Raw genomic sequence first — 13,485 nt, 5'->3', positions numbered from 1 at the left:
GGAAGCATTCTCAATCGGCATCATTCTCAGGTTTACTTGAATGGTTGATCTGGCATTTCAGTATTACTTGATCTATTGTTTTTACAACAAAGTAGGGTAGATTTTGTACATAAATAAGCAGCGATAAGGCAGAGTTTCGTTCTGAGTTTCATTACAGTTTTAGTGTGAAGTTTGCTCAGCAAGTTTTTCAATCATTTCAGTCAAGTTTCAGTTCATAAATGAGTCGAAATTCTCGTGTTGTTTGCCGAAATAATGGACTCCATAGCCCAATGGATGGAGGCACTGTCTGCTCTTCCAAAGATCTGCTGTTCTTGGCACCTCCAAGAAGCGGCAGTTGCCATCCCCATTGGAGCGAATGTTAGACTCGGTCCTGTCAGTCCCTTGTCAGAATCAAATTCTTCGAGGTTCATTTCTCGTCATTCATTGATGTTACTGTGGTCCATAAAAGAGTCATTTCAGAGTCAAGGTTTTATAGTTGGTCTTCAAACTTGTCAAATTATTCCTACAGGCTAGAAGAAGGTTCAGTGAGTTTATATTTCAAGATGGTTATCAATGCAAGACAGGGTTTTTGAAGAAGAAATCGTTAAATGTGTTTTCAAATATGTAATTTTGAAATTTTTCGATAGAAAGCATGATGTTTTTCAGAGCAGATTTAAGGACAGTACTATCCATGCCAATGATGAGAATGATTCCTTTACACCTGAGGAACTTCGGCAGCAGGCCTAGGAGGAGAAAAAGAAATATCATACTCTTAAGAAAGAAGGAAAAGGTGAGGAAGCATTACAGGCGTTTAAACGAGGCAAGGAGCTTGAACGCCGTTCTGAAGCTTTAGAGCTTCTTTGAGAAAGAGCAGGAGAAGGGCTGTCACCATTGCACTCAAGGATCTGGGATGGTCTGATGCAGATTTGCAGGATGCAGATAGAAAGCGAAGCAAGATGAATTTGGAGGGTGAACTGTCAACTCTTCTTGGTGAAACTCAGAAAATAAAAAACACACAGAATGAATCTGTTTTGGTGCTGAGCAGATGCAGGTGCTGGCACATAAAAGGCGGGCTCTTGCTTTAATGCGTGAAGGTAAATTAGAGGAATCTGAAGATGAATTTGAGCTAGCAAATTCACTGGAGATTCAGATGGATGAATTAGCTGGGAACTCACGAGCTCACACTTCAATTGATGGCATCAGCAATGATGATGGCGAGGCAGTAGATGATATTTTTGATCCCCAGTTGTTATCTGCCTTGAAAGGGATTGGATGGAAAGAAAATGATATTTTTAGCCAGATTCCAACCAAAGGAGTCAGTGCCAAGAATAAGGGTTTGGTTTCTACATCTAGCCATGTTCATGGTAACTTGGGAAATGACACTGCACGAGCAAATGTGGACAAAACCGAAGGTTCAAAGGAAGAAAGGATACGCCTTGAAGAAAATATCAGAGCAGAGAAGTTGAAGGCACTTGATTTTAAACGGGCAGGTAAGCAAACTGAGGCTTTAGGTGCACTTCGCAGAGCAAAGCAACTTGAGAAGAAGCTGCAGTCTTTGGCTACTTGAAAGTGCTTTATATTGGCATTTTAAGTTTCTTCTTATTAGATGACAACTAAAATTTTTTATAATGGATGAAAGTGTCGCATTTCTCAAAATTATATTTGTGAAATTTGGTTCTTTGAGAGAGATCTATTCAGTAAACCATATAATTCCAAGAAGACTCGTAAATATTCCCACAACTTTGTGCATGAAAATTTTATTGCTTCAAGGTAAGCTGCAATTCTCATTTGTAACGTGACACTGAGAAATATGATTGAAAATTGGACGGGCTAATTCATCCCAGGATTCTGTTCACAAGCTTTCGACTTGATTCAGATTTTGGACAAGGTTAAGACAACCATTCAATTGTAGGTCTGACAATGGCATTTCTTGTGGAGAACGGAATAGATGGACAAGAGACTATCATCAGTTGTTTGTCCGAGCATTCATCAGAAACATGAAGGCCAAAAACGACATCGGTTCATCAGAAGAGCTGTCACAGGAAAGTGCGCTACGCATCAGGCTGTGCGCTACGCACTGGGATAGCGCGCTACGCACTCAGTCCAACAAAAAATTTGTTTATATTCATGCGCCCAGTCTCTTATCAAATCGGCTCCATCGACTTGAAAGTAAGCTTCTAAAGGGTGCTCAGTAGATTTTAGTATGATTGTGGTGTTATCAATGTTGGGAAACAAGCCTTGGTTGAAGAGAGAATTGTTTTTCATTTTCTGTCATTTCAATCTGATCGATGATAGAGCTAAGAAGTTCTAAATTAGAACACCTCATGATAAATCTCTCCAGAAGCGGGCACCCCAAAACAAATGCAGCTAAAGTGTTGTCTGTGAGATGGACATTGCAAAAGGAGCAAGAAATTAAATGGTGGAATCCCACGAAAGGGTCAGGAAGTTGGGTGAGCAAGTAATTTTGGATATTGAGCATTTTGAGACGAAGACAGGTGAAAAAATTATCGGGAGGAAAGACTTCTCTTACTGGGGATTGACAGAGAAACAACCTTTGGACATTCTTTGCTGCCACAAATGCCAACCATGAGGAAACCCTGTTAGGGGTGAACGCCCAAGGTTGAACATCCACAACAAGATGAAACGTTTCTACGTTGTCTGGTGTATACAACCTTAGAATGTTCGTGATTGCCTCTTCTATCACCGATTGAGGATAGGAACCACGGACGCCCAGTAACAGTGACGGGCTGAAACGCAATTCGGACATGCGGGTGTACATGTTCCTGTGTGCGTGTGCCCATCTCCTTGAGAGGACCGAGGATCTGATGGCATCTCCGATTGGAATTTTCGAGAGAATGAGTCCAAGGACATCGTCGTGAAGTTCTGACAGTCTGTCTGGCAATGTCTCTCTCATCATTTTTATCCTGTGTGTCGAGTTTTCAAATGATGTATTTCATTCCAAGAATAGATGCACTTGAAGTTTCAAGATTCGTCACATTTCTTGTCAGCCTTCTTTAACGGCACCCACAACAGGGTTCCATTTTCAAATCATGTCCTGATTTATTCAGTTGATACCGGTAATGAAGATATAATGGGATTTCAAAGGACACGCCCACCATCCGCACGCATCAGCCGGTGAAACCTGAAACAAAGATCAATAGACAATCTTCAAATTGCACGCCGATACCTTCCGTCGTAAATATATCTTTACTTTCCAAATCAATAAAAGCAATGCAAGAACAAGATTGGTGTCAAATTCATTTTCCAGAGATATCAGTAGGCTGCCAAGAGTTTCTTCGCCTTAGTCAAATGGGTCATATATTTGGGGGAAACCGAATTGTGCTGGCTAGAACTCTTTGCAACGTGTAATCATTTATGGTAACATGGATGAAAGCGCCCCAAAGTTACAAAGGATGTTAAAAAAAATTGGTTGTATCCAAATGGTAAAGGAAAAGTAAAAGCCCAAATTAAACGCAGACCACCCACTACAACAGAAGAATAGGATTAGGCAGTCTATTTATGACTTCAGTTAGTAATTCATAGGGTTTACGCTCCAGGTTTGGTTTTCATTGGTCATTAGAAATTCTCAGCTGGAATAATGTAACGCTTTCTATTTTTAGAGCAGATGGATTATCCTTTTTATATCTTTGTGGCTTCAGTTGAAACAACGCCCTTATTTTTGGATGATTTGTTTTCTCATTCAGGAGTCTATTTATTGTATTAAACTTAGATGTAAATGGTTCTGAGTTCTGAGAGGTGTGCGTGGAGAAAAAACAAAGCTTCTATTGTACAGTTCTGACAGAGATTTTAATAAAAATTGCAGCTCTGACCCTTGAGATTCCTGTGGTACGAAATTTAACATTTGTCTCATCCTTTGTTTCATATGTAGCCTATTGTGTTTCCATTTCATTTCATTTCTAAATGAATAATTTTAAGTGAGAAAGGCATAATTCAATTTATTTTCTCTGTCTTGAGGAAGTGTTCATATTTAATGTTTTCTTCTGTTTGACAAGGATCCATCTTCTATGCCCTTGTCTACCTCTCAAACAGTTCACCCACTCCACTTTATTTCAAAATTGATGTTAAATTTCTCGCCTATCTTGCCTCAGGAGATAATCTGTGTTTTTGATTATATTTCCCTGTTCAAGCTGTTCTTTACCCCATACAGTCCAGAAATCCAATCATTCATTAAAACCCCTTTTCCTATCTCTTTACTAGCCTAAAATCAGTATTCCTTATTGGTCATCTCAGTCCCTTTTGAAAACCTTTTACCGAGATAGACCCAGAGAGAGCCCTCTCTTGTCCTCGTAGGGCTAGCTACGACGCTGAGCTTGGTTTGATGTGGCCTCAAGTTTTGCCTTCCTCAGCCTGAGGCAGATTTGAGCGTTAACAACCGGTATGATCATGCAATTAGACATAGCAAAAGCGTATGACAAGGTGAACTGGACGTACCTGAAAAAGGTCCTCTCAGCTTTTGGATTTGATCATGACTGGATCAGATGGGTTATGGCTTTGTTTACTTCCACCAGCTTTTCAATTTTGGTGAATGGTTCGCCCTCTGAGATCTTCTTGCCTTCCAGAGGCCTCAGGTAGGGCGACCCACTCTCTCCCTTTCTTTTTATCATCATAATGGAAGGATTGGGTCGTACCATTAAAAAGGCTGAAGTCTTGGGAAAGATCAAGGGCCTCCATTTAACGGAGAATGATCAAGCTTTAACTCATCAACAATTTGTAGATGATACCATGTTGCAGGGTATCCCCACAGTCAAAGAAGCTACAACGTACAAAAAAATCTTAAATGACTTTGCCTCTGCTTCAGGTATGGAAGTCAATCTCTCCAAATCAATTTTTGTTTTCTTAAACACTAACATTTCTATTCAAAGGAACATCTCCAAAATTCTGGGCTTTCAAAGGGAAGTCCTCCCACCAAAATATTTGGGTATCCCCCTAACGGATAAACCTTTGCACAAAAGTATCTGGGAACCAATTCTCAACAAGATGCAAGACATAATCAAAAGATGGACTTACAGAGTGTTGAATCTTGCTGGCAGATTGATCTTAATGAAGGCAATTCTTCAATCTATCCCAGTTTTCTTTTTATCAGCCCTGCCAGCTCCCAAAGGAGTCTTACAACAATTTAGGAACATTCAGAGAGATTTTCTTTGGGGCAAGGAGGAAACCAGAAAGAAGTGGGCCCTTGTTTCTTGGGATAAAATCTGCAAACCTAAGAGTCATGGTGGCTTGGCCTAGACGATCAGGAGATTCTAAGCAATGTTTTAGGAGTTAAACTATGGTGGAGATGGGTTAAATAACCAGGGGCGCAATGGGATAAAACCTGGAAGGAGAAATATGCAAACTCCTGGAAAATGAGTGATCTCATCAGAATGTCAGGGAACATAAAAGGCTCTCACATCTGGAATAAAGCTTGGAATAATAGAAGCATGGTACAAAACAACAGCTTCTGGGAAATCAGAGCAGGTGATCAGGCTCTCTTCTGGGAAGATAAATGGCAACAAGAACCAATGTTGCTAAGGGAGGACTTTATGGACATCAAGCAAGAAACTGATTTACAAGGACTAATTAAAGTCAGGGACTTCTGGAATCCTCCTTAGGACACTGAGAAATGGAGAATATGGAATAAAATAGAATGCAGAGCGGGCGGCCCCATAAAAGCAAAAACAGAAGAACTCATGAAAATTTTAGAACAGAGGAAGATCCTGGTCACAGATAGGCAGAATTAGTTATCATGGGGTCAAAACAAAGCAGGAATCTTTAATATTAAGGAATCTAAAAGAATTTCTCTTAACCTAGCTCCCTGCTGTCTGAGTAAATCCTGGCAAAAACTTTGGAGTCACCAGGGGTGGATGAAAATCAAACTATTCATGTGGTTCGTTCATCACAGGAAAATATTAACTTGGGATAACATGCAGAGGAGGGGAGTTATGGGGCCTTCTAGATGCCAATTATGTGATGCTCAAGAGGAGACTATGGAGAATTGGTGGGTCCCAGTATTGCAGCAATAATGCTGCAACTCCTGGAACTCCCTTCTTTAATTTTATCAACCCGGTAGTTCGTAACAAACTTGGAAGCGACGGTGCTGTATGCACAAGTACTAGCTCTTGCCACAACTGTCACTTGGTCAGCTGGCACAAGTCCGCTATGGGCTTAAGCCAACTTCTATGAGCTCTTAGAAGAAGCTTTTTAACTGATGGATGAAAGCTAACTCAAAGGAAGCTAATCTACTTGCGGAAAGAAACTGAAAGCCAAAAAGTAACGCAAACCCTAATTGTACCAGCTAGTCCTACTGATGCAAAGATGAGAATGAAAACTACTAAAAGAGATGCCGTTACTTCTATGAAGGTAAAATACATGTGTCTAGACTACCTCTACCTGAAGAAAACATCTTTTTGTATTTTTGAATAAGTTATTAGAATTATCATGCATGTGCTTTTAACTAGCTTTTTACTGTACATAGGTGGATCAAGGAGGAGAAATGCTTAGAAAAGGTTGGGAAGGTTCAGAGAGGGTCTAAGGGGTCCCTAACACCCTTCCAGAGAGTTTCACAAAGTTTGGCTTCCAAGAAACCGTGTTCGTGAGCTTCTACAGGAAGTCTGCAGGGGTTCTACAGGATGTTCTGGGATTTCTACAGGATGTTCTGTAATTTTTCTACAGGATGTTTAGAAATGGAATTTTGGAGCATGGATGGAGGGAAAAAGGTGGAGGAATGAGTATGGAGGTGAAATAGGGGTGTAGGGGAGTTCAAGACTTGGAGGATGGAGTTGAGGAGAAGGTGTAGATGGCTGGACTTGTTCTAAGAAGACTGGACTAATGCTGCAAAAAAGGTAGGGTTATGAGGGCAATATGGCAACGTGAGGCAAGAAACCAAGTTAGGAGATGGAGAAGATGGGTTTGAGGGAGTCTGGGCGGATAGAGAAGTGGTACAGGTGCTCTGCAATTTGTGTTTCCAACTGAACCAACAAAGACATGCAAGAAAACAAAGATCTAGTTATGCTACCCTAATATGATATGGCTAACAGTAACGAGAATGGGCAATAGCTTTATTTGCAAGGAAACCATGTATATTAACTATGAAATGAAGCATTCAAAGATCTGAACATGTAACCAACCTCTGCAAATGAAAACAACACACTAAGGATTGCATGGTAAAGCAAACTAGTGTTTTTGTTTGGGACAGCACGGTTACTTCAACTCCAGCCCCTGATCCAATAAGGAAGAGGTGAAACCAAAAGTGTTTTCTGACCCTTTTTTGGAGCCTTTTTCCTGTTATTATCCTACCAATCTATTCTAAACATGAAAAGCTACTTTAACCATCAAAAGAAATCTAAATAACAAAGCAATATTTAAATATAAATAGCAGATTTTATTCTAAGAATGCAGCAAAAACACATAAAGATAAACAAAGGAGGTACTGGGCACTTGAGATGGGCCCAACCCCAAGAGCTACAGCCTCCTAAGAGAGATTTAGAGCTGGTGCAAAGCTGGATTCATCTTTATTGATCAAAAGAAATGTTACATTCCAAAAACTGTCCACAAGGAGAACTTGAAAATGTGCTGAAAGCAAAGCTAATCTACTGCCTAAAAATCGAACTACAAAATGAGTACAAAATGACTATAAAGTGATTAACTAATGGCTACCAAAAATGACTAACTACTAGCTAACCAAAATGAGGCCCTAAGCCTTCTTATTTATACAAATTGAGGACCCCAACAGTCCTCCTAAACTTTAGGGACTCAGCTGCCCAAAACTTGCAGTTAACAGCAGTCCTACTTGACTTGCTTGGCTGCCCTTGTGCTAATTGATTTGGTGTCCATTGAACTCCAAGCTGATGGTGGAAAATTCGAGGTAAGGGCCCATAAATGAAGGGAACACCTTCCTAAAAATACTCTCCACGAATTTGGCTGCCAAGTGCTCATTTCAACCATTGACTTTGTCTCCAAATTGACCAAAAAGGCTACACAAAGCACACATTAGACTTGTTGGCATAATGACTAACCCAATTCACTCTATTAGCATAAATATAATAAAAACATGCAATAAACTAATGAGAATGGTGGATTAAGTCGAATTAGGAGGTTGAATGAGCCCAAATAATTATCCATTTTTGGGGCTCATCAAGCATATTCTCAATAGCTGTACCTACACCTCCTGGTTGTGGGATTCTTTCAATAACATTTTTTAACAGACTGACATAGACAAAGACAGCATTATTAACACCCTTAACAGGTGGAGAACTAACTTCTCAGAGTATGAGATCTTGAATTTAGCCTGGACCTTTACACCAAGTTTTATTATCTGGAATTCCTGGAAAGAAAGAAACAAAAGAATTTTCAAGGATGAAAAAACTACTCCTCTTGGCCTGATGGACTTGATTTTAAAGCAGATAAAAGAGACGGTTTCCACCACTGTTCACAGTCATCCCTCTAATCCTCCCATGGCTCTTGAATTAAGAACTATCAAGCAGCTGGGAATGCATGAGATAATCCTCTATGGTCTGAGTAAAAAAGAAAGAAAGGTGGAAAGGGAAAAGGAATTCTCGCATCCTCCACCCAAAGAGTTTCTGAAATGCAACATTGATGGGGCTTCTAAAAGCAAACCGGGATGACTGGGTATGGAGGTGTTTTAAGAGACGAAGAAGGAAAAATAATATTTACTTTCAACTGTCATTTAGGCCAATCCACCAAAAACATGGTTGAATTAATGGCTTTGGAGCACTCTCTAGAGCTTCTCAAACATAATAACTACTCAAATGTTCTCATTGAAGCAGACTCTGAGATTTCCATAAATGCTGTCAAGAAAATCAGCTATGGCACAGTGCCAGAAAGGGTCTCGAAACATTGGAGACTGATACAAGTTTACCAGAGAATCCAAAATCATCTCCAGAGTCTTTGTATGGTCAGCTTCAATCATGTTCGAAGGAAGGCCAACAAACTTGCAGATCTGCTGGCCAACCAAGGGGTGATTAATCCTGATTGCAGAATCGAGATGAATTGGCAGGAAAGGCCTCCAAGTAGACTAAAAGCTCTTTGTGATGCTCAAGCCATTGAGGACAAAGATATTTTCGATTGCTGGGCTCAAAGGGCAGGCTATGAATAAGGTTCTTCTAGTCTGTTCTTTTTCCTTCGGCGGGCGGCTCCTTAATTTAGGGCCTTCTTTGCTTGGCATTTTCTCCCTGAGGGGTTTGAATTCTTATCCCCTTCGCTCCTTGTTTGGAGCCACTAGGGTTCTTCTGAAGTGTCTGAAGGGTTCGGCGGTGAGCTTTTTTTGGCAGCGGGTTTCCAGGTTCAGCGGGAGGAAAGGCTGGTCGGCTCCCACTTCGATTTTTCCCCGCGACTTTTCTTACAGTTCGAAAACCAGGCTTGAAGCGGTTTCTTTGTTGATCGCAAGGCTCTCGGATGGTAAGTAGTTTTGGCTCGTCGAGAGCGATGCAACTCAGCTCTCCCCATGTGGCGGTGGTCAGAATCTTCAAACCACCCTTCCCCGCGCCTTATTCTCCTTGCATCTTGGTGCTCCGATATCCCTCAACGCCATCCATTTCGGCGGAAGCTTTCAACGGTCAGATCTCGTCGAGGTAGTTTGGCGGGTCGAGAGTGTGTTCACTATTTGCAAGTTTACCACAGGAGGTTCAACGGTTTTCAACATTAGTTCTTCTTGGTGGGGCCGTTCGTAGTTACTTGGGTCGTTGACCTTGTGTTTTCTTGCTTTTGAGGGGATGTGTTATTTGTTGGCTTGTCCTATTGTTGGTTTGGCAGGTCTCTTCTTAGCTAGTTTGATCTCGTTGACTTGGTAGGCCTTATGTTTTTCAGGCCTTTTGTAATTATTGTAACTTTACCTTTTGGTTATTGAAATAGAAGGAAAGTCTCTTGCTTCAGCAAAAAGCAAAAAAAGAAAGTAAAATCAAGTCACTTCACTTATAATCTGATAGCTCCCCAAGTAGCTTTTCGGGGTTAAGCCATGGCTCTGGAGATAACGTCAATAACATGAAGAACTTGATATCTAATTGCAGAGATGAAAGTAAAATCAAATCACTTCACTCATAATCCGATAGTTCGCCAAGTAGCTTTTCGGGGTTAAGCCATGGCTCTGGAGATAACGTTAAATGACATGAAGAATTTGATATCTAAACTAACTAACAACAGCAAATAAATAAGACTGAAATCAAAGCATAATTGAAATTGAAAAGCTTAAGAAAAAGTTCAGCAGAGAGGAAAATCTCATGTTACTATTTGATGCAAAAACATGTAAAGAAAAACTAATCTACAATCAACCGGTTGAACACACTTGCATGAATCAAAATTGCATGGATGGAAAATCTAAACTATCAAAACTGAAAGCAATAAAATGACATACATGAATGAAATCAAAGCAAAATTAGAAAATAAAATCTACTCTACCTTACATTCTAATATGCTCCATGACGTCTACTTCACATATCCTTCCATGTTGAGAACATCAAAGCTTTATTCAAATTCTTCAAAATTACAAAGTTCAACAAAGCTTTCCAAAGCTTTCAAAAGCCATCAAGGAAAAACTAATAAACTCCAAGCTAGGCTAAGACTAACAAGCTAACAAAATGAAGGAGAGAGATCTCCTATTTATACAAAAAGATCAGAAGCCATCTCATTAATGAGAGTCCATGAATCTCTCCATTTACCTCTAGAGTCATAATCAAAAAATGAACTGATAAGACACATGTCTTCTTAGAGTTTCAATACAATTAGGAGATGTGACACATATCCTTATGATCCCATGATTCTTTCCACTCAAATTCGAATTTGGCCTTAAAGTGCCACATAAAGGTCTTCTAGAAGCCTCCTTTTAACCTACACATGTCAACAATCTCAACCCACTTGTTAGGTATAAGAATATGCACATTATATTCTAATTTTTAACCACAAATTCACTTAAAAAGGCTAAGAATTAATAAAGTCTGGAAAAACATAAATGTGGCCCAATGATAATAAAAGTGGGATGAATGTAGTGACATAGTAGGGAAATGGAGGTAAAATGGAGGTGATATAATGGACATAATAGTGAAAGTGTAATGGAAATGAATGACATTTTCAAGACCCAACATACCCCCCCAACTGAAGTTATTGCATGTCCTCATACAATATATATTACATTAACTTTTTTTGATCCTTGAGCTTTGGCTTAAATTTGCATGATATCATTTGATAACTTCATATTTTTGCAAAGTGTTTTAATTGAATTGCAACACGGTTGGTTCTTGTGTTACAACCAATTTTTGTTGTTGTTGCATTCTATTTTGATCTTTGAACTTTGCATAATAATATTTTGATTATTGTTTGCAAAGTATATCTTTATTGGATTGCATGATGGTTGGTTCTTGTGTGACAACCATGATTTTGTTTGTATCTAATTTATCCTTTAAGCACTTTTTGAAAAGCCATTGTATGCTCTTAATAACAATGTAATAGTTAATATATGTTGGAAGTATGTGGGCTCCTGAATAAGATATGTACATGGCAAGATATGAATATGAATGTATTCCCCCCCCCCCCAAACTGATGGTATTGGCAATTTTATGAAATGAGGAAGAGAAATGTTTTTCCAACAATTATTATTCTAGCTTTTTATGGAATTCTATGGTCAAAATTTAGAAAATGACGTACCTTAACTTACCCTTTGGAATGGATGAGTTGTATGTGTGGTGGCTGTAAAATTCTGATCATATTCTTCTTCAAGTGGCTGAACAAGAGGAGTCATGGATAAAGAGTTAAGATGACTTTTTATTGCTTCTATTAAAACTTGCTGAATCTGCTCGAAAATGCTGAAAATAATAGTCTTCATGTCTTCAAAACTCATTGGCACAATTCCTACTATGTGAAAAGATGTTCTGATGTCGAAGATAGCAGGAAATTGTTGGCTCAGTGGCCATTGATGGATGCCACTAGTCAACACGAGAACTCTCACCATTGATGACAATGAGAGTCAAGATGCCCAAACACATCTTGCTAGGTACGAATAGTTTTGTCGATGTCGAGTCACCTGGAAGATCTGATGAACAAGGGACATTAATGTATTCCCATTGTTTGTCAGCATGAAAACTTGCCATTAAGGCATGCAAGGCTCAAGGTGTCTTTACAAGGAACTTAGACTCAAAGGACTATGGACTCAATAATTTGCATTGAAGCAGGGCTTATTTGCGAAATGAAAATGACAAGAAATGGAAGATGAAAATGAAAGATGGAAATGGAGAGAAAAAATGGAAATGGGAAATAAGTATTTGAATGAGCCTTTTGCTTTTATTTGTGGGTTATGAATGGACAAAAAGGGATGGAAAGTGTACGTGAATGTAAATAGAAAATATGAAGTGAAATGAGGTGAATGGTTTATTATGAGGTATGGATGTGATGGAGACAATAGTATCTGAAAGTTTTTCAAGTGTTTGGATCTGATTTTGCATCAACATATTTCCTCTTTGTTTCTGATCATCCTCTTATGAAACAAATTGGTCTCTTAGAGAGACACCATTCTCTTGTAGTCATTTGTCCTTCCTCCTGAAACCTGCAAAAAAACTAATACTTCTTTTGCAATGGAATGTAAGATTATCAAAGGAGAGAGGTGATCAATCTCTCTAGTTATGATATTTACACACAAAACTAAGAATTTGTATTAATGAAACAAGTTCTCAAAGGAAAGATCAAAAGAATTTATACCTGCTTTGGAATTGGTGCCCCAAGTTGAATGTTGCTTCTTTTTAGCAATTTATTTCATTATTTTCCATTTCAAACTCTAATGATGGATTTCTCATTGTGTAGATCTTGTTGAGATCTTTCCAACAGTACTTGAATCATCAAAATCTGATTTTGTATGAGAAAGATAGGCTGATTTGAACAATGAGGTTTTTCAGCTGCAAATTGATGTTTAGCTGCGGAATTGGACTTTAGCTGCGGAATGTGCATAATTTCTGTAGCTAAAAATCTTGAATAAAAATTTAGCCATTCATCTTTCATCATCAATCCAAAATTAATCAATTCCTTCAGAAAAGTGAGTAAATAACTTATTCATTTCATTGATTCAAAATTATATATATTTTTTCTTGACATGCGGCGACTTAGTGATAACACACACCTTGACTTCCCTTTGACCGGGGTCTTTTTCATCGACTTGGATCAAATGAATAGGACACCATCCATGTACTGACATTTTCCCAGCTACCCATGTGGTTTGTTTAGTCTCTTGACACCTATAACCTATAGAAGTAATAAAATGGCTGCGGAATTGCCAGTTAGCTGCGAAATTAGGCTGCATTCCATAGCTAAAAGACAGTCAACCATTAGTTTTCTAATTTAAGTTATTGGAAAAGAGATTTTATGTAGCCAAGTACCAGGGAGAGAGAGCCTAAGATCACAGCTAGTGGACCAATCATTCATAAGCCTCTGTTCTCTACTATTTTTTTCAAATTTCCTTTCATTGTTGGAGAAATGACTGTGTAAAGAACACTGTGTATGTACAGTGGA

The 13,485-nt window shown here is 39.0% G+C and overlaps 2 protein-coding genes across 2 annotated transcripts; one reads left to right on the top strand and one right to left on the bottom strand.

The window, feature by feature from the left end:
* Positions 1–1,945: 1,945 nt before the first annotated feature.
* On the bottom strand, positions 1,946–2,896 carry LOC149254918 (putative F-box/LRR-repeat protein At5g02700). The gene is made up of 2 exons (XM_089454866.1): positions 2,301–2,896; positions 1,946–2,069 (listed from the first exon to the last, which is right to left on the bottom strand). The coding sequence occupies exons 1-2, from the start codon at positions 2,894–2,896 to the stop codon at positions 1,946–1,948; spliced, it is 720 nt and encodes a 239-aa protein (XP_089310992.1).
* Positions 2,897–8,599: 5,703 nt separating this feature from the next.
* On the top strand, positions 8,600–9,094 carry LOC149254917 (uncharacterized). The gene has a single exon (XM_089454865.1). It carries the CDS (start codon positions 8,600–8,602, stop codon positions 9,092–9,094), a length of 495 nt encoding a protein of 164 aa, XP_089310991.1.
* Positions 9,095–13,485: the final 4,391 nt, after the last annotated feature.

The sequence above is a fragment of the Pinus tabuliformis genome, chromosome 7, assembly GCF_031772625.1.
Source record: "Pinus tabuliformis cultivar Carrire ecotype Pingquan chromosome 7, CPIR1, whole genome shotgun sequence".
Lineage (NCBI taxonomy): Eukaryota > Viridiplantae > Streptophyta > Pinopsida > Pinales > Pinaceae > Pinus > Pinus tabuliformis.
Note: the sequence above shows the minus strand (reverse complement) of the source record. Positions and strands in the feature narration are given on the sequence as shown.

Bases quoted from the DNA above. Each gene is read 5' to 3' on its own strand.
- LOC149254918 (XM_089454866.1), bottom strand. From the start codon at position 2,896: ATGATGAGAGAGACATTGCCAGACAGACTGTCAGAACTTCACGACGAT. The intron at 2,070-2,300 runs GTGTTCTAATTT...CTGAGTGCGTAG, and splicing joins CTGGAGAGATTTATCATGAG to CGCGCTATCCCAGTGCGTAG.
- LOC149254917 (XM_089454865.1), top strand. From the start codon at position 8,600: ATGACTGGGTATGGAGGTGTTTTAAGAGACGAAGAAGGAAAAATAATA.